The sequence below is a fragment of the Gadus macrocephalus genome, chromosome 2 (genome assembly GCF_031168955.1).
Source record: "Gadus macrocephalus chromosome 2, ASM3116895v1".
Classification (NCBI taxonomy): domain Eukaryota; kingdom Metazoa; phylum Chordata; class Actinopteri; order Gadiformes; family Gadidae; genus Gadus; species Gadus macrocephalus.
Window position 1 is genome coordinate 6,621,263 of NC_082383.1, and position 19,820 is coordinate 6,641,082.

The 19,820-nt window shown below is 40.8% G+C and overlaps 3 protein-coding genes across 5 annotated transcripts in view; all 3 read left to right on the forward strand.

Moving 5' to 3' along the window:
* LOC132474415 (hemicentin-1-like) overlaps positions 1-8,973 on the forward strand; it is a 9,470-nt gene extending 497 nt beyond the window's left edge. Inside the window, exons 2-12 of the mRNA XM_060075116.1 lie at positions 795-1,272; positions 1,369-1,719; positions 1,945-2,208; positions 3,693-3,956; positions 4,103-4,258; positions 4,677-4,886; positions 5,288-5,530; positions 5,755-5,910; positions 6,784-6,993; positions 7,246-7,479; positions 7,779-8,973. Of these exons, the coding sequence (XP_059931099.1) occupies positions 795-1,272; positions 1,369-1,719; positions 1,945-2,208; positions 3,693-3,956; positions 4,103-4,258; positions 4,677-4,886; positions 5,288-5,530; positions 5,755-5,910; positions 6,784-6,993; positions 7,246-7,479; positions 7,779-7,981 (2,769 nt within the window). The 3' untranslated portion in view covers positions 7,982-8,973. The remainder of the gene's footprint in view (positions 1-794; positions 1,273-1,368; positions 1,720-1,944; positions 2,209-3,692; positions 3,957-4,102; positions 4,259-4,676; positions 4,887-5,287; positions 5,531-5,754; positions 5,911-6,783; positions 6,994-7,245; positions 7,480-7,778) is intronic.
* A 1,757-nt stretch (positions 8,974-10,730) lies between these two features.
* On the forward strand, positions 10,731-13,911 carry LOC132446953 (intercellular adhesion molecule 1-like). Of its 3 annotated transcripts, none has more exons than XM_060037584.1 (5): positions 10,731-10,943; positions 11,277-11,552; positions 11,723-12,049; positions 12,241-12,492; positions 12,593-13,911. In XM_060037584.1, exons 1-5 carry the CDS (start codon positions 10,889-10,891, stop codon positions 12,691-12,693), a joined length of 1,011 nt encoding a protein of 336 aa, XP_059893567.1. In that variant the 5' UTR covers positions 10,731-10,888; the 3' UTR covers positions 12,694-13,911. The 3 variants fall into 3 exon arrangements, with proteins under 3 accessions (XP_059893567.1, XP_059893558.1, XP_059893551.1); XM_060037575.1 differs by having other exon boundaries at positions 10,732-10,943; positions 12,590-13,911; XM_060037568.1 differs by having other exon boundaries at positions 10,735-10,943; positions 12,773-13,911.
* A 2,809-nt stretch (positions 13,912-16,720) lies between these two features.
* cmc4 (C-x(9)-C motif containing 4 homolog (S. cerevisiae)) lies at positions 16,721-19,382 on the forward strand. The gene is made up of 3 exons (XM_060037592.1): positions 16,721-18,820; positions 18,949-19,010; positions 19,088-19,382. The coding sequence occupies exons 2-3, from the start codon at positions 18,953-18,955 to the stop codon at positions 19,234-19,236; spliced, it is 207 nt and encodes a 68-aa protein (XP_059893575.1). The 5' UTR covers positions 16,721-18,820; positions 18,949-18,952; the 3' UTR covers positions 19,237-19,382.
* Positions 19,383-19,820: the final 438 nt, after the last annotated feature.

Sequence of the window (19,820 nt, forward strand, 5' to 3'; positions counted from 1 at the left end):
AAATTGTCTGGCTGGTCTTGTTCTGCGTTAAAATGTAAACATTAGACATTCAAATGCAGACATTAATCCAACCCCGTTGCGCTCCATACTGAGTTTAAAACATCTCTGCTTTCAAACTGGCGTCCATTGCACTCAGAAATACATCGACTTTCTGGATGAGATGAGATTCTAGGGTGAGCGGCAGAAGCTGACATAGTTTCCAGGAACTTAAAGACCTAAAGAGGGCAATATAAGTCACGTTTATGACATCTTATTGGCTACGACTGTGGCCATAGCCCTAAGCATATGCCTGTATCACAAGTAAAATCAGCAGTTTAATTTGTTTTAATGTAGCCTATATGTAGGCCTAGTAAATAATAATTTAATAACTAGTCGAAGTTATCAGTTACTTTGTCTTTACATAGCCTATTACCTATATACCAACGTAGCCTTATTCTGTTTAAATTCAATTACAATAGTGGAACCTGTTCAAAACACCTGAGCAGCATTGAATGAAATCGTGTTAAATGTAACGGCCTACCATAGCTAATGTCACAGCATGCTGTGATTGTGTTCAGTCATAGGTAACTCTACACATCTAATTTACATAGCAATTTGTCTCAAATCAGACTTTAGGTTAATCTAAAGTGTGATGTCCCGTTCGCCCAGACATGAGCTCATCATGGGACATGATTAGGTCATCAAATCCCATGAGATTTTGGATAAACTAAAATCTGAATGGATTAAAAGTTTGAAGTTCTCGGGCCAGACTCTGTGGGATCTCCCCTCAGAGGTTCTTCTGTATCATGGTCTAGTCTTGGTCCCAAACGACATACCAATCAACCACTGTTCAAAACAGGATTCCACAATCTTTTCACCCTGCAATTCCCTTTCATTCATATTCACATTTGCCTGCAGCTGCAGCACATGGAAAACCAGTATCAAGCAAACAGTCAAGTGAGGCAGTTAATAAATGCCATTGTATCCCCAACTCTAACCTCCTCTCAGGTCTACATGCCTCCTCCTGTCCGCTGGAGATTGAGCCGCCCAGAGTTGTGGTGCCTTATGGGGGCTCTTTCTCAGTCCTCTGCCGTGCCCTCACTCCGATGGTGGAATTCATCGCCGTGGAGGCCGCACATGGTAAACAGGACCAAAATCGAATCCAAAATGTTACCTGGTCTTTTGAACAGGTGGACGCCTGGGACATTGTGGCATCGTGCTTCGTTAACCTTTCACCCAGCAGCAATTGCACTGATGAACAGTGTTCTGAAGTCATACCCGTCACTGTATACAGTAAGTCCCTTTCCTACACACGTTGCAACAATGGACCGAACCCATCATTTGCATTCGTTCTTTCACCATAAACTCCTGTTTATTTTAATTCAACAGAATACCCACAGAATGTGACCATCACAGACACTGAAGGCGGCACGAATGCAGGCGACCTGGATGAGGGAATCCGGCGTGTGTTTCGCTGCGACGTCAACGATGTGGCTCCTGCTGAAAACATCAGTGTGACGTGGCTCATAGGAAATAGGACTGTGCTGTCCAATCATCATTTGAATGGCTCGAAGGACTTGAATGACACGAAGAAACCCAGAGACGTGACGTCGCTCTTCTCCTATGAACCCAGAAGAGAGGATGATGGACTCCACATCAGGTGTCAAGTGAACTTTAACCTGGGACCCTCTGGACCCCAGATACCTCAGACCTCCCAGCGGCTTCCACTTAGAATTAGATGTAAGTGTGGTTATTCATGCACTACATATTATTTCATATGCTTGATTTATATATATTTTTTTTGATGTTGCTGATTTGATTATAATTGTGTTATTAAAAACTGGTAACAGCAATAAAGACTTAGGGTGAATTCATTCTTGTTTTATTTTTAGTAATTTACCCAAAATTCAGGTTGACAGTGCATCTTATCGGCGTTGACATATTCCCTGATGCTGTGGGTTTCAGATCCTCCAGAAAAGATCACTCAGCTGGAAGACACTGAACTGGAAGTTGGTTCGTCGAGCACACTGAAGTGCTTCTCTGATGCCTACCCAGCGCCGACATATCACTGGGATTACTACAAGACTGGAAACGTACAAGTGATGGATGTACCTGGGGGTTCCCATCTGCACATTAACAAGACCACCGATGTCAACATTGGCAACTACACCTGCATCGTGGCCAATGACCTGAAAAATATATCTAAGATGGCTAGAGTCACTGTTAAAGGTAAGCCCAACATCATAACAAGCAGACAGAACATTTTTGAATTACATTAAAAATTCTTGCATAATTATTGTGTTAGTATATTGTGTAACATTTGTAGCTGTATATCAATTTCAATTTATAGGCATTACGTTGCCTTAAAAGTTAAAGTCAAATTTGTACCGGTTGATGGGATTGTTGTCTGGTCATAATTGTCACTGCATAAACCATTAGTGTAATGCTATATGAATTTGTGGTTTCATGATACTGTGCTACTTAAACCATTTCTTACTGAGGATGCTGACATCTTTTAAAAAAAATATGCGCCCGAGTTCGCATCATATATGGCAACACTCACTTAATATGCTGTTTAGTATCAGTCATATTTATAGACCCGGGTGGTGACGCTGGTTTTCGGGGGGAGGGTCGCTTCCTATACTGTTATACTTGGCAAAGTCTGAGAGACAATCCTGAAATGTAACGTTACCCCGGTCTACCGAAATTCAATTTCCGTTGTATTCACGTCCTATGAGCAGTGTACGTCAGTCAATCGTCCGAGCATATCGAGAATGATAAGAACATGATAAGAGGTAGATCATTTCAATGATCATAACTATTTAGTTGGGACGAACATTTTGACAAAGATAACTCCGAAATGAATGCAAACGGATATCCCTCGCCTCTGGCCAGTAAACCCATGTAACTGAAAGTCCCGCCCTCTTTGTAGCCAATAACGCTCATTGTGATTGTCCCGTTCAGGCGTCCTGAAGTGAGATGAAGACGCCAGGGAACTCGGTTATACTTGGCATAACTCCTCTAGCGATTGAATGCAAACGTATAGCTCTTAGTTTAGTTGGCGCTGTCGATTGTAGCCTTAGTTTAAATTAATATTTAAGAAGACAAGCCATAACGGGAGGGAAGCATCGATAATATCTAAAGCTTCTCAAGTTTTCCCAATGGAAGTTTTGCACTGTGTTCGTCTTCTTTCAATCGTTTTCACGTTGGAATTGCTGTCAATTTCCAATACTATGTCTAGGTCAAGTGAGTATTATTTTCTTTAAGGTGACACAATTTAAACGATTTTATGAGATCATGATAGCCCTACGAAGTAGCCGATGGTCAACTTTGGCCTCAACACTTCACTCGCCTCTAAAAGTAGCGGCTCCCTAGACATGTAGAGTCGACCTTTTACATTTGGTAAATCAACACCCTCAATAAGGAAATCATGTTGATCAGTAAGTTAACAATAATAAAACGATCGGCTTGACCACAATGCTTAACCATTACGTTATCGGTGAGATACATTGTTTTAAATTACAAAGAATTCATCATACAAGTGCCCATTTTCTTGAGTAGGAGGGGTATCCTTCCTGAATGACGCCATCCGTGTATGCTAGATTACTCCTTTCAACAGCTTTGTAAAAGAAATATGCAGCATCGAATGACTGAGGTTTTTTGGTAAAAGAAAGGAAAACACTAATTATCCTTTCCTTTATTCTACTGTTCAGGTGCCAACTCCCAATGCCCTATTACAATTACTCCGGAGAGATTGGTGATGCCATATGGAAACCAAAAATCAGTGTTATGCGAGAATAGTAACGAAGATCCATCAAGAAATGTGATTGCCCTCAACTGGCAAGTCGATCATCACATTGTTCCTGGCCCTCGGTTGTTCCTTGACAAAGTTCTAGTTTGGGATCCGAGGGCCGAATGTATTGGAACCTTTTCCGGAATCGGAAAGTGCAGTAAACCTTTTGATGTAACATTTTACAGTAAGTATGATAGAAGATGAAGGATTGCTTTTTTTTTGTCCTATCAAGCATTAACTTAATAGCTAACAAGAGCCTATATAAAATTGACAAGGGAGCACAAGTCTGTCGTTTTAACATGCTTGCTGCGTATCCCATTGCTTCCCTAGAAACAGCAGACAGTGTGTCGATCCATTCAATAAACCACACAGGTCCTATGTTAGCGGACGAAGAGTACCAGCTGCAGTGTGACATCGTCAACGTTGCTCCTGTGCAAAACCTCACCGTGAGGTGGTACCAGGGCGATGACCTCCTCAAGGACCAGGGTAGGTGACATCGGTCAGGGGTTGTATCAGCAGCCAAACTGAGCCCTTATAAGTGTAACCAATATTGTTTCAGTGAGAATAGTACGATTATTGATCCCCAGGCGGGGAAATTTGGCTGTTGACAACAACAGAAAGAGAGATGCTTAGTATCATTAAAAATGCATTACAATAAAATGCCAATGATAAATGTATGAACTAAATATTATCATGTTATATAAGATCTCAACATAAAAATACCTTTTTCCGATATTATCCAAAAATCTCTACTCTGCGATTTTTTTGTTGTGCAGGTTGTATAGCTACTCTGCAATTTTGATTGCGCGTGTTGATAGACATCAGACTCACTTGTAAGTCTGCCAATCGACTGAATGTGTGTGCAAGCCAATATAAGGTCTGTTCCCCGTCTCTCTGTGTCCAGGCAGCCTTCGGGTGACCGGCTGCCCCCACCAGAACAAGGTGGAATGTGACAACCAGGTGATCAGGTCCCCTGTGAACGTGTCCTCCACCATCACGGTCCGCTTGGGAAGGAATCCGGATGGAGCTCAGTTCAGGTGTGAGGCCCAGTTGGCCCTTGAAGAACAACCTCCTCCACCAACGAATTCCAACGTTCTCAGCCTCAGTGTTCATTGTGAGTACTGCAGTGTTGATGGCTTTTATGCGTGCGTGCGCATACTAAAGGTTTATCATTATTATCTGCTTCATAATCATGCCGTATGTTGTCTCGTTTTGATATCTTATGATAAGATTATCACATGCCCTAATATCTCTCTCTTTCTCTCTCTCTCTCTTCTGCAATGTTGAGGATGTGTGTGTGTGCGTATGTGTGTGCGGCTGTGAGTGGAAGCAAGGTTTTGATAAGCATACTCCTAGTTCATGCTTATTATATGCTTCAAATTCATGCGTACGTTCACTACGTTGTCTCTTTTTGATGTTGTTGGATTAGATTGTCTTCACATGCCCTAATATTTAGTCGGTTCTCTCCCTCTCTCGCTCTCTCTCTCTCTTCTCTCTCTCTCTTTCTCTTTCCAGACGAGCCTATCATTAACAGCACCAAACTACCGTTAAGATTACAAGTCTTCAAGGGACACCCAACGGAGCTGGTGTGTGAGGCCGACGGCAGACCAGCACCAAACATCCACTGGGTCTCAGAAAAAGGCGTCCGTGTATCCGGTGGACACCTTAGAGTCACGGAAGCAGGAGTCTGGACCTGCAACGCCACTAATGTGGTGGGTTCCAGCTCCCGTGCAGTGGAGGTCACTGTGCTGGTGAAAGGTGCGCGCATGCTTACCCAACCTTTTTGATGTTTAGTTAGTATTGTCTCATGGAGCGGCCTCGGCGGATGTCGGGAATATGTTTTGGGTTGTAAGGGTTGCTGAACAAGTTGAGTACGAAGGGATTTAAAGAATGCTACTCACCATGCTATTCATAAGGAGAGTGAAGTAATAACAGAGCGTCCGTTTTTAATGTGCTTGATGCGGATCCCATTGCTTCCCTAGAAACGGCAGACCAGGTGTTGATCCATCCCTTGGGACACACAGGTCCTATGTTAGCGGACAAAGAGTACAAGCTACAGTGTGACATTGTCAACGTTGCTCTTGTGCAAAATCTCATCGTAACGTGGTACCAGGGCGATGACCTCCTCAAGGACCAGGGTAGGTAACATCGGTCAGGGGTTGTATCAGCCAAGCTTAGGTTTGAAGGAGTTTGATGCAACATTCCAATGTAATCAGTGTCATTAAATTTAGCTTACAATTGGGGCCAGCAATAACACGTTTTGCATCAGTGTTCTACATCATGGGTTGGCAGAATGAAGATGAAGAATGAAGATTTTCACTACATAGTGTATATACACTCAATAAAAAAGACATAAAAAAGCCAGTGCAATCTGCAGAGTCTAACAGCGATACAACCAAGGCAACAGCAAGGTGTGCACCACAGAGGGAGTCTCCCAAACACGAGTCTCGTGAGTTTGCTGATATTTCGCAGGCAGTGACTGGGCTACAAAGTGTTCGGGGCTGGAGACTAGGAAAGTGGTACTGGCGTATTTGTTTTTGATTGCTGAAACGGCTCAAAGTTAAGATCCTCTTAATTTTTCCCAGCGATGAGGTACAATAAGTGACGCAAAACGTGACTCAAGAGTGGTACCAATTGTAAATTTAATCTAATTACCCAGATTGTAATGGAAAGTTGCACAAAATTCTTGAAAAACTCGTTCTCACTGCCGGAACCAGGGCCTCAATGTGCTTAATCGGCGAAGTGCCGCATAAACAAGGATGTGGATGCATTGGGATGAGCTACAAAATGATATATTTTGTTACCCACACTTTCGTCAAATTCCTAATATTTTTTAAAAGCTATTACAAACTTAAAATTTTGAACCAGTTTGTGAAGAACATTCTTATTTTTTTAGCTACCCCAATTTTGATTACATGTGTTGATTGACCTCAGAGTCACTTGTAAGTCTGCCAAACGACTCTGTGTGTGCAAGCCAATATAAGGTCTGTTCCCCGTCTCTCTGTGTCCAGGCAGCCTTCGGGTGACCGGCTGCCCCCACCAGAACAAGGTGGAATGTGACAACCAGGTGATCAGGTCCCCTGTGAACGCGTCCTCCACCATCACGGTCCGCTTGGGAAGGAATCCGGATGGAGCTCAGTTCAGGTGTGAGGCGCAGTTGGCCCTTGAACAACAACCTCCTCCACCAATGATGTTCCACCTCCTCAACCTCAGCGTACACTGTGAGTTCTGCAATGTGGAGGATGTGTGTGTGTGTGTGTGTGTGCGGCTGTGAGTGCAAGCAAGGTTTTGATAAGCATACTCCTAGTTCATGCTTATATATTCTTGAAATTCATGCGTATGTTGTCTCCTTTTGATGTTGCTAGATTAGATTATCTTCACATGCCCTAATATTTAGTCCTCTCTCTCTCTCTCTCTCTCTCTCTCTCTCTCTCTCTCTCTCTTTCTCTTTCTCTTTCTCTTTCTCTTTCCAGACAAGCCTATCATTAACAAAAAACCAGAGTCAAAGGTTCCAGTCTTCAAGGGATACCCAGTGGAGCTTGTGTGTGAGGCCGACGGCAGACCAGTAGCCGACATCCACTGGTACTCAGCAAAAGGTATCCATGTATCCGGTGGAAACCTTACAGCCACAGAAGCAGGCGTCTGGACCTGCAACGCCACTAATGTGGTGGGTTACAACTACACAGAAGTGGAGGTGGTGATGAAAGGTGAGACCATGCTGACTCAATGTCAGGACTAAGAATGACGAAGGTGATCATGAAACACAATGTTTAAAAAATATGAATGGATAATGAATATAGATATAGGATTACTAGATACGTTTACCAATTATTAGAATCTATAATATATAATCGACTGGGTAGGCCGCTGCATTGATCTTGTGACGTCAATATCGGGTGGATTTGGAAATGACTTGTGGTGGCTAATCAACATAACACCTGTAATACTATAGCTCTCATCTGTTGAATTCACATTAACGGTACGTTTTTCATCTCTCTCATCCCAGAGGACTATCTGCCCCTCATAGCCGGCTTTGTGGCCGCAACGGTTCTCATAATCTCGGCCGTCTTTATTTTCTTCTACTCCATCTACTACAAGAACACCAAGATGCGCCACTACAGTCTCAAGAACCCCAAACCCAGCGCTCTGAACGGCAACGTAGCACACAACAGCTGGGACTCGCAGCTTCCTATGACCAAGCTGTCCTAGCCTTAATAGACACAGGTCTGTCCTAGCGTTGGTACAAGATGTGTACCTCCCCGCATTGAACCGCTCTGAATGATGTTCTCCTTCTGCCACTGGAGATGTTAGTGGTTTTGAGTAACAGGTGCCACTTGTCAGCCACAACTGGCCGACGCTGGATGTTGATTTTAAACCCTGTCTCAGAAGCATGCTTCCAGCAAGCTTCATGATGTATTGTCTTATAGGGGTCCCCCTCCAACTTTAGTTGAGTTTTATGAATACCACGAACAAAAGCCTCTTCTAATCCAAGACAATCGTGTATACTACTGGATCGTCGCGTTTCTCAAAGTAGTAATGGGAAATGATCTCAAAGGGAATAACTGAAGGAAATCTTTATTTTATTATGTTTTATATTTTATTTTATATGATTGTGATAGTTGGTAGCTCCAATCCACAACTCTCAATATTTCAAACGTTTGTTATGAACAATCAGAAGGTGTGTTTTTCTAAGATTGCTGTTAGATTAAACCAACAAAGAGTGCACTGTTCTATTGCCTGCCAGCCTACTTCTCTGCTAAAGGGCAGCAATGAATCATTGCAAATATGATTCATACCAGCGTCATTATTATGGTTAAAATTAGCCTAAGTTTCAGAGAACCATGTTTCCATCACTATGCTAAGAAGCCAAACACTGTGCACTATTGGTGGTCTAAGTGCCTGGTCCCTTTATTCAATGTGCTGTTCTTGACTTTTTGAACTTCTGAGTCCTGTTGTTGCCTGCATAATTGTCTGGTATTGCAGGGCATTCTGCTAAAAACCTTTTGTATATTTTTTTTAGGTTATGTGAGTATTTTTTATTAAATTGATATGAAAAATATATGTAAATGTTCTATCAATTGGATTGCAAGCTAAGTAATGTAATTAGTCAGATAAATCAAGGGACCTTATATGTATGTAATTTAAAGAAACAGTCTAGTCTATGCTATATACAGTATATTTTATGAATAAAGCAGTTGAAGTGTAATTCCGGCGAAAATTTAAACCAGGTTCTTTTTCGGCATGAAAACCCATAAAATAAGCACTCCAGACACTTTTTTCCCCGTTGATAATAGAGTAAAGCGCTTGCCCAGAGTTGCCCTGAGCAGTGCAACAGCACAAATGGCTTCCAAGTTATTGGCTAGGGGCACAGCGAACGCTTCCAAATCTGTGTTTTTTAACCATATTGCTAAAAATAGCACCAAACCTCTGCAGTAGCATGATCCCTACACATAAAACGAAGCATCAACAAGTTAGTTAGCGTACCGGCCGGGAGTATATTAAAAAAGACTGTTTTCCAAGTCTATGCCTTAACGGTAGGTTGTGTTTCCAGGAAGTCCACTCGATTACCGGCTACCGTTAATAATTTAATAGAGGCGCCAACAAATACTCCGTCTATACTCTATTATCAACGAAAAAAAATGTCTGGGGGGCTTATTTTATGGGTTTTAATGCCAAAAAATACCCTGGGTTAAATTTTCGCCGGAATTAGACTTTAAGGAAGGGAAGAATGGGAAATACTGTTGCTAATGCCTAGCGCGTTGTTGTCGCAAAAATGAGTATATAGGCCGTTATATTTAAATATCTTAAATCTGATGTGATTTATATTATGTCTGAAATGAATGATATAAAGATTTCTGGAAAACCAAGCACAACCACAAACATTGAGCCTACCAATGACTATATAACCAGGTATTTTGGTAAATGATAACTGTATGAAGAAGGAAGAGCTAGGCTACTCTTTTTTGCGTATACTGCTGTGAATATACTTTTGTGACTTTTTGTAAAATGTTTGACGATTACACTTTTTGCTATTGGCTTTATTGTTATTTTTCAGCCAGTCAATACTGCTTCCGATATTGCTGATATTGTAGCCTACTTGTTAGAGATAACACTTATCATTAAATTGCTTTGGTCTCTTAACCCACAAGCACCTCTGTGGCGGTGTCCAATTTCAGGCAACTCCACCGCCACCACATTATTTCTACTACACCACACAGATAAAATGTTAATAAAAAGTTACTTCTCAAAATATCGAAAAAGGCACATTTCTAAAAGGTCATTTCGAGTCAGCTGTCTCAAGTCTAAGTCAAGTCATGAATACCAAGTCGAGTCTTGTATTAAGGTTTGTCAACCAAAAAGGTTGCAACATTTTTCCGGTTTGTCTCAACCAGTATTGCCCTTTTCCGCTATAGGCATACAGGCGCGGCTGGGATTTCCATTACCGTTACAACCAATATTCCCCCTTTTGTGCTTCCTCCTCTCAATAGCTCATTGAGAGCCGATTTATTTCATATTAGTCCTGTTTACACTTTGGACTATTATACACCGCTATTTCACCGAGTGCCACACGGTGTCCTTGATATTATTTCAATATGGATATCAGCGATCTAGTGTGACATATTGTCCGAGTGTCTTTACACCAAGACTAATTAGAACGAACTAATCCGTCCAAGTTCAACTAGCCTACCTACTTTGTCAAACCAACATCACCGCGGTTCGCTTCTCTTCCTTTATTAGGCTATTTTAAGCTTCTAAAGTTATGGAACGAACAAATAATAAAGAATCAAGCTGTTATAGGAACTCTTGCTATACTACTCTCCGTGCATGGCAATGCGTCTCATACACAATAACATACCGTTTACTGTATTTTTTAGGTATATGTTTCTACAATTTGAATTGAGAGATCGCGGAAATCTCTGAACAGAAAACCGGGATGACGTCATCGAACCCCGCCCGGATCTTAAAAATACTCTGCTGGACTGATCTGCCTTCATTGGAAATACATATCATCACGCCGATCAGTTGCAAAGGCAAAGTGTGAGCGGACCTTTGTCAAAGTAGTCTGGTGGTGTTTAGGTGATGCAGTCTAATACCCACCTGTAGCCAGCTTACAACATGTGGCGTGTACGTGCGTGGTTCCTTATTTTTGATGTAGCTCTTTTTGTTTCAGGTAAGCACTGGGTTTAACTTTTTTATATTTAGGTCAAATTGATGGAATAGCAACGTTGGAAAGTAGGGCACGATTGCTTTGGGTTAGCGGGATTAAAGCAGCTGTTGTGATATGTCTGCTAATTAAACATCCGTAGAGGGAACGAATGTTTTTTTGCCTGTAGGGCTGTGTAGTTAGTGTAGTAGGCTACTACGCAGCAGTGGACCGACCTAACGTTACGTGTTAAGGATCACGCTTCATTGTTTAATCTTTGAATAACTTGATCTCGGCACGTCAATGTATCGTAGTCCGGTGATACAAGTTTTGAAAAAAGCTTTTGATTCCCACCTGTAGGTCAATCTCGGAACAGTTCGTGTCCCCTCGAACTGACCCCTAGCAGTGTTATTGTCAGGTTCGGAGACCCCGTCTCCGTAAACTGCAGCACATCGCTGGACGAGTTCGAAGGAATGGGATGGGAGGCCACAGAAGGAGGCACATCCTTGGCAGGAAAATTACAATTTGTCACATGGACATTAGCTTCACTTAAGACGTGGTCAATACAACCAATATGCTACATAAATACCATTGATCAAATCCAATGTCAGCAGGATTTAGAAGTCACTGTCTACAGTAAGTACAACTTTATATAGGCTACCTGTCCAACAACATTGTTTCAAATTGTATGGCCATTTTATCGTGTGTGTGTGTGTGTGTGTATATATATATATATATATATATATATATATATATATATATATATATATACACACACACACACTTTTTTTATGTTTTGCTTTCAGAAATGCCGGACAGTGTGTCAATCTTCCAGCCAAATTTAACTGGACCCATGGAGGCCGGTAGGACTTACCGGCTGCAGTGTGACATCCGAAACGTTGCGCCAGTGAGAAACCTCTCTTTGACCTGGTACAGAGGAACTGAGATCATCAAGACTGAGATGCGTTACAACGATAGTGCAACACCTCAGAATGAGTCATTTTCTCTGCTGATAACCGCCAAGAAGGAATATGATGGACTCCAAATCCAATGCAAAGTGCAAATGAATCTGGGAGTTTCTGGCCCAAAATTGTCTCCAATAAAGTCAGAACCATTTGACATGGTGGTACATTGTGAGTCTCTCAAGTCACTTGCTTCAGAAACACTGTAGATGGGTGAAATTGTAAAATTTGATTTTAGTTAGATTTCTAATCCTATTAATTTGTTTGTTTCTATTTCTAAACTTTTTCCCATTTTAATTTGTCAAAGAGCTCTACTACCAGCCATGGTGATTGTGTGTTTTATAACGTTGTACTCCCTGTAGATCCACCATCCTTCACCAGTCCTCAACAAGAGATCCTGGACCTCGCAGTGGATGGTAAACCCATCTTGAACTGCAGTTCTGATGGGAACCCCCAGCCTTATTACCGCTTGCTGTCCCCTGCTAGCGATCTGAAGTCTCCAGAGACCAGGGGTGTCTTCAGGCCCCTCTCACCCCTACTTCCTGGCACCTACAACTGCACAGCCACCAACCGTTTGGGATCCGCGACCAAGGTTTTCATCGTCCATAGGAGTAGTAAGTTCCCGTTATTGCTATTTTGGATGGATCTCATTGACAACCCTAACCCAACCCCCTCCCCCACCCTAACTCACCCACTACCTTCATTCTTCAGCAGGTAGCGCGGGGAAGACTGCAGGGATCGTAGTGGGAGTGCTCATACTTGTAGGGATTGCATTGGCTTGTGTGGTTTATCACAAGCAGCGGTCTAAAGCCTAGACGAATCTGGAGTAATAAGCTGAGGGGTCAGCGTATGTTACGTTTTGAAGAATGTAACGAAAGCTTCCTTCTCCCACAGACAGTTCGGCAACGTTTTGGCTCATAGTCGGACCGGTTTCGGCCCTGGCACTTGTTCTCATTGGCGGTACTGTTTGGGCGACAAGAAGAGGCCACTCGCAGAGCTCTCCCAAAACAAACATTTTGTAAATAGTACTTATGAACGATTAAATGCATGTCCCTTTTTGAGTTTGAGCTGGGGAACCCATAGAGGTTTCTACATCACTTGTGAGCATGCAGTCCTCATGCTCTCATATTAAGCCTTATCAAAAACCTCTTGTGAGCGGATGCTGGGACGGATATGACGGCATTTCCTGCTTTTTAAACCTTTTTTTTTTAAACCATGAAAGATAATTTACAATTCAACATAAATATCTGTTTTAACATTTGTAGGATAACGGTGCTGATTCTTTTTTTATTTTGTGATTTTACTCTTCATATTCTTGCCAATGATAAAAGTTGTAATGGTGTATTTGAAATATAAATGCAAGCATAATCAGCAACACTTTTTATGTTGTCTTGATGATTTTCTTGTAATTTTAATGTCCAGAACCAACTGACCTTGAGGGAGTTTGTTTTTATAATTATTTTTGTAATCATGATTAGTCCGCTGTTATGAATAACAACATAAGAGGTCACATGAATAAGAAGAGGTCACATAAAACGGATGAAGTTTTGATGACATGGCATGTATTTGTATGACATGAGCCATGCATTATGCATATGCCGGATTGTGTTTCTTTGTTTATTTTGAAGTGCACTTTTTAACTTGAGTGTTTCACATGTGGTTTGCTTTTAAGGCTCATGTTATTCATAATTTGTCCTTTGCCAAATAAGTACTAGTTAGCTCACATGGTATTTTTTAAGCAAAACATGTTTTGCTTTGATTGCACTAATTTATTTCAATGTGTTGATGTTGAAATGTTTGTTTTGTTTATCATTTATTAGTGTAATTTTTGAATATATATATGTATATTTAATTTCTGGTTGTTACATAACGTAGCACAATTATTAAATACTTTAATGTATGATGTTAGAATCTTATGTTTTGTTTACCTTTTTAGGCATGATTTTTTAATATATGCATTTGTAAGATGCTAATGGGTCACTCACTCTGTAGCATTCTCAGGCAGCATACTGATTAAAGCAAAGTCAAACCAGTGTTTTGCACTGAAGCATGTTTCTCTGCAACCTTTTGTCACCCCCTTGGACCTCTCTTTCACTCTTTCATTCTAGAATCCATTAGCCAGTGCCAAGACAGCCATACTAATTAGTGCAAACCAATGTGAATGTAAAGCAAAGACTGAGGCAACCGTCCTGTCATGGGAATATAAAACATTTTTTCACAATTGCGTCCTGCATACTCTCATTTCTTCAGTTTTGGATTTTGTCATTAATGTAACGACTGGTAAGAAATAATTCGAACTAGCCTGAAGTCAGAAAGCTATATGCATTCAGATTAGAAGGTTTGCTTTCCATGCATTCATTGATCCTTTTTTGATTAACTGATGTAATGCCAGGGCTGATGTGCTGTGTGGGATTGTAATCACAGTAGGAGCCCTGCAAGAAAATCGCTTTTGCTTCTAGTTCTGCATGCAGGGATTCAACATACATTCATTTTAAAGCTATAGGAAATAGGATATTAATTCCATTATTTCTATAAAGGTAATATCCCAGATGTTATAGCTTAGTGATTCAGTCTCATGTCACCCTATAAATAACTAGTTTGCAGAATAATTTGTTATGTAAACCCAATTAGTTAAATCCCGGGTCTTAGAGAATCATTCCATTGTTTGGTTGATAAGTAGGCCGTTTGTGGATTATATGACGATTATTAATTTAGTCAGGGTATGTAGCCTACTGAACCTCGGAATTTAAAGTCCGGTTCAACAAGGCCAGCCACCTGTAAGATTTCCCCTCTCTCCTAGATCCCCGCCATCGCTCGGTCGGATGGGAGGGGGCCTTTGTTCAAACATAGTTCAATGTTACGTTGCCAAGCACGGTCAAGTTGGAATTTCTCTGCCGTCCCTCACTGCAATGACGATGGGAAGAAACTCGCTCCAATGGATTTCAGCGATTTGCATGATATACTTAGGTAAGAAAGCGTCTTCAGCACCTCCTAAACTGATTATTTTATTATATTTGATGCAAAGTGTTAGTTAGTGCCTTAATCAGGAGCCTCTACCATTCTTAACCTACTTATCGCAAGGTGACTCTTGGTCCCAACACGACGTTCTGTGAGGCTTCGTGTCGAATGTGATGGTGGTCAATAGCCATTCCTTTAGCATGTTTAAAGCGGAGCAAAGTTTCTGAATAATTGAATTTCATACTATGGTTAATTTTGTGTCTGTGTGTGGTCGAGTGCCGTGCGTGCACGCGTGTTTGAACTGTGTGTGTGTGTGTGTGTGTGTGTGTGTGTGTGTGTGTGTGTGTGTGTGTGTGTGTGTGTGTGTTTGTGCGCTCCCCTGTGCAAAAGCAAACATTACAAATCCAGGTCCTGCATTATAATCGGTGCATTTGTAATCACATCATCACTGTATCTTTAGTGTCAGGGGAAGGTTGCTCCCTGGTCCTCAAGCCCGCCAGAGTGGTGGTGAAGTTCGGGGAGCCCGTGTCAGTCACATGTGAAGCCGCCCGTCGACCTCGAGTACTGGGTTGGGAATCAACAGTCGGCGCAGCCCATACCCAGCAGGACCTCTCGGTCCAGTGGAAGGCAGACAGCCTTATCGATTGGATAGAGGAGCCTATCTGTTATGGAGTATTTTCCACTGCCCCCAGGCAGTGTGAGGAGAAGCTCAACCTGGTCCTCTACAGTGAGTCAACCACTTGTTTGATCTTGTCTGCTCATATAGGCTAGTGTACTAGCCATCTGTTGCATAACAAGCATTGATTTCACCTGCTATTGACACACCGTTAATCTCCTCTGTTCTTTCTCAGAAACCCCCGACAGCGTCTCTATCCGCTTAGTGAACCACACTGGCTCCATGAAGGAAGGCAAGGAGTACCAGCTTCTCTGCGAGGTGCAGAACATCGCTCCTGTCCAGTACTTAGTGCTGAGGTGGTACAGGGACCAGACAGAGGTCTATCACAGTGCCTTCACTGAACTCACACAATCCTCTCCGGTGCAAGTCTCCTCCATTCTCTTGATAACTCCAACCAGAGCGGACAATGGAGCCCAGTACAGGTGCGTGGCCGAGCTGGACCTTGGACCAGAGGGGCCCCAGCTGGCTCCTACAGTCTCCTCCGGCACCCTGAATGCCTCCGTACACTGTGAGTTGGAAGCCCTGCATATATATGTTTAAAATATAAAGGTTTTCATTAGGATTGAGCTTGTAGAAGACCTTATTTGAGTTTGGAGGCAAGTCAAACATTCTGCTGATGGGTAATAAGATGGGTCGTATATCATTGTTCGCAAGATTACAGTCAAAATGTTTGAAGGGTGCAGGTTGCTTGAATAATGCTGCATGTGTTGTAACTCTGTGCTGCATAACTTAACAATTCAATCAGAGCAAGTACATTAAAACCATTTTATGAGACAAATACACTGTCAAACTATATCAAGTGGCCATTACACAAACATCCCTCTATGTTTTAAAACAAAAAAGTGTGTTTTTCCCGGTAGATCCCCCAAACTTTCTCAGTCCGGAGCCAGAGATGCTGGACCTAGTAGTGGGGGAGGAGGTCACCCTAAATTGCAGTGCCAGCGGGTACCCTACGCCCATATACAGTTGGCTGTCAGCCCATACCCTGCAGGAGACCCTGACGGATGAAGCCATCATCACATCCTCTTTGCTGCTCCCTGGTACCTACACATGCACTGCCTCCAATAGGCTCGACAGCAAGAGCAAGCGCTTTCTGCTCAAGGCCAGATCTAAAGGTAGGAGGGACTCAAGAACAATCAAGTCAATCTTTATTTTATTTTTTATGTTTATTTTTTTCTACATAATGTTTGTTTTTTGCTTAGGTGTGTAGAAAACTGGATCCTGTGAATGCGATGGCAGCCAAGAAGAACATTGAGAGTATGAGAAGTATTCTTCAGGGGAGAAAATATGTGTCTTCCAGGGAAGGGGTGCCTTGAAAACTCAAAGGATATTTGGGGGGCCTTAACACGGAGAATCACAGGTCACTTAAAGCGCAGAAGGTGAAACAACTCTTCAAGGAGTTGTTATTCCCTTGTAACAGATGTGTTTTATTTGAATATAGATGTTCTCAAACCTAATTTGTAGTTTTAAGATATATTGCATCTTTTAGTTTTTGACAAAGAAATGCTCTTTAAGACTATTAAAAACTATATTACTTACCTTGCTAGACAAAAAGATAATCTATCTGACCTACAAATATATTTAATGTCTAAAATAATATTATTTGTTTTTTTTCTGTTTCAAAATTAGTATAGAATATACAAACAAGTGATAGCTAATCCTTTAGAGCATTACTCACCATTATAGTTAGAAAAGTATAAGTGTGTGGAGGTATAACAGTGCCAAATGACCTCAATGCAAAATGGCATGTTGAATTAGTAAAAACGTAATAAAAACATAGTACAATAACAATGCTTGAATATTTGCAATGTCTGCATTGCAATTTGATGCTTGAAAATGTTTATTGTTGAATTTGGTTGATAAAATACCATCTTCATTATTCTGCAGGTACAATGTATTTCAACCTTGCAAATTCAGGTTTAAATTCAGCTTCAAATGCTGTCTTAATATTCACCTTCCGGGTATCACAGAAAGAGCAACAAATTGCCAAGAAAATAACTGAAAGTGGCTTGAACCGTAAATTTGAACTTAGAGCTTGGTTCATCTTGTGGCTTCCACTGTCTGACAATCTCATCCCTACCACTCCCATAACCACCAGAGCTTGGAGCATGCTCTGCCTCCAAGCGTATGTGTAAGTGTGTCTGCAATCCATTGCTCTTCCTTTTCTGGCATGTTCAATTTAATATTACTTGCCAAATAATTAAGATAGTAATTTAACAAATTCAACAACAGAACTATTTCTAGCATTAGATGCATGCAATGCAGAAAAATCAAAGCATTGTTTTTGGGTTACGTTTTATTAAATTAATGGAATTCAACATGCCATTTGCATTGAGGACACTTGGCAATATAATACTTGAACATAAGCATCATTAATACTTTTGTTTTGTTGGTTTTCTCCAATCAAATATAGAAAATACAACACACAACATGAGCGGTTTGTAATCTAGCAAATATACATTGACAATGCAAGTGTCAACATTTGTTCTGTTTCTGGAAAAATGCTATGTTTGTATTTCATTTGTTTTTAATTAATTTAAGCCTGGATTTACTTGCTTCACCATGTCCTGGACAGGCCTACAGCTGCTACTTACCGACTTCATCCTGGAACCATCTGAGCCATATTGGACAAATAGGGTCCAAATTGATTCATTATTTATATCCCTTTGCTCCATGACCTGGCCACCTCTGATACTTCTGATTAGATTATTAAATGCACACGTACAGTAAGAGTTATTTTTTGTCTACAGGCCAGGACCAGCTTATTTGTTTCATCAATGACATTTCCTGTAAATCAACTACAAACCATGTTTCCCAATTAAAATGAACTCATGCTAACATGGAACATTTGCATCTATTTAAATTAATATTCTACTTTAAAATATGTCAAAGGAATATTGCATATTTATTCTAAGATGTTCTGTTTTATTTATCTTCTTTTTTTCCCTATTTCATACATCTAACCATACCTTTACTACTGTGTGATGATTTCTTGGTCGTGTTTGACTTGGATTTTTTTTTTTTGTCAGGCCATAGACTTTTTCGACTAAAGTACAAAGGGTTTTTATAAATAAAGTTCACTAACTTTCTTTCAGCAAACATGTCGTGGTGTACTTACTCTATCGGCCACCATATGTCGCAATCGAGAAAATGTTTTGCCATTTGTAAAGTACATTGGTTAGATGGTTCGGTCACGTGACCAAAACAGGAAGTGTAATGGGGTACTCGTAAAGTACTTCTAGGTTGTTTTTGTATTCGTTTCTTGAACCTAAAAGTTACCTTCGTCAAAGGGCCATCCATTTATAAAGGTATTGACGTTTAAATAAACTACTACATATTTAATTCAGAAGTATGCTATGCATACTCAAGTGTCTGTTTATTCACAATGTTTTACAACAAAAAAATGTGTGGACATCTCTTGAATGATGTTTTTCAGAAACATGCCACCGAAAGACCCGTGTCAAAAGCAAGCATGTGCAATTCAAACGTGTTTGCAAGGTAGGCTACGACTTGGTTGGTTTATTTTGAGAGTAATAAGCTACTGGCGCCTTCTAAACGTATTTTCTCCTCAACAGCAAACAAATATGTCGAAAGTATGTGTGAGGATGTGCTAAGGGAAATGCGTCGATGCTGCCAGAGTCTGTCTGCCGACCGTGTGTCCGTTTGTTGCAGCGGGTTTTCAAGAGACCAGAATATAACAAAGAATCAAACGACTACTTTATAAGAATTATGTAGATGTCATTGCATTTTATATTACAATACGATCGATGTAATCATGTATTTATGTTATTACATTTATTTGGAGGAGATAATTTTTTGGTTTGTGTACCTAAACGAATAAACGTGCAAGCAAGCACTGGTTGTAGCCTATCACTTGTTGTATAATTTATATTATTTATAATTGTAACAAAAATAAAGAATGACTTTCAGCAAGATACAAAAAATAAAATAACTGATTACATTTCTATGTTGTATTTGCAATAGAGTCCTAGATTGTGCGTACAAATAAAGCCATATGGACATAGGACTATTTGGTGCTCTGCGCACACTCCTGTCCTTAAGAGTTCAAACGCACCTAGTATATGGGCCATGTATCCATGGTTTTATTTCATGATATGCGTTTTATAATATGTAAAGTAACCATCTTTGAACTCATCAGACGACAGTTTTTACAAAATCGTTGAACTCATTGACTATCTTCAAGGAGGTGTGCAGTTCTCTCATAATTTGCTTTGTTTTATTACGTTGGGTCGATTTATTAGTTTTTTATTACTTATTACTATGGGTCAGTAAATTGGGTCGATAAAA

Bases quoted from the DNA above. Each gene is read 5' to 3' on its own strand.
- cmc4 (XM_060037592.1), top strand. From the start codon at position 18,953: ATGCCACCGAAAGACCCGTGTCAAAAGCAAGCATGTGCAATTCAAACG. The intron at 19,011-19,087 runs GTAGGCTACGAC...TCTCCTCAACAG, and splicing joins AATTCAAACGTGTTTGCAAG to CAAACAAATATGTCGAAAGT.
- LOC132446953 (XM_060037568.1), top strand. From the start codon at position 10,889: ATGTGGCGTGTACGTGCGTGGTTCCTTATTTTTGATGTAGCTCTTTTT. The intron at 11,553-11,722 runs GTAAGTACAACT...TTTTGCTTTCAG, and splicing joins TTTAGAAGTCACTGTCTACA to AAATGCCGGACAGTGTGTCA. The intron at 12,493-12,772 runs GTAAGTTCCCGT...CTTCTCCCACAG, and splicing joins TTTCATCGTCCATAGGAGTA to ACAGTTCGGCAACGTTTTGG.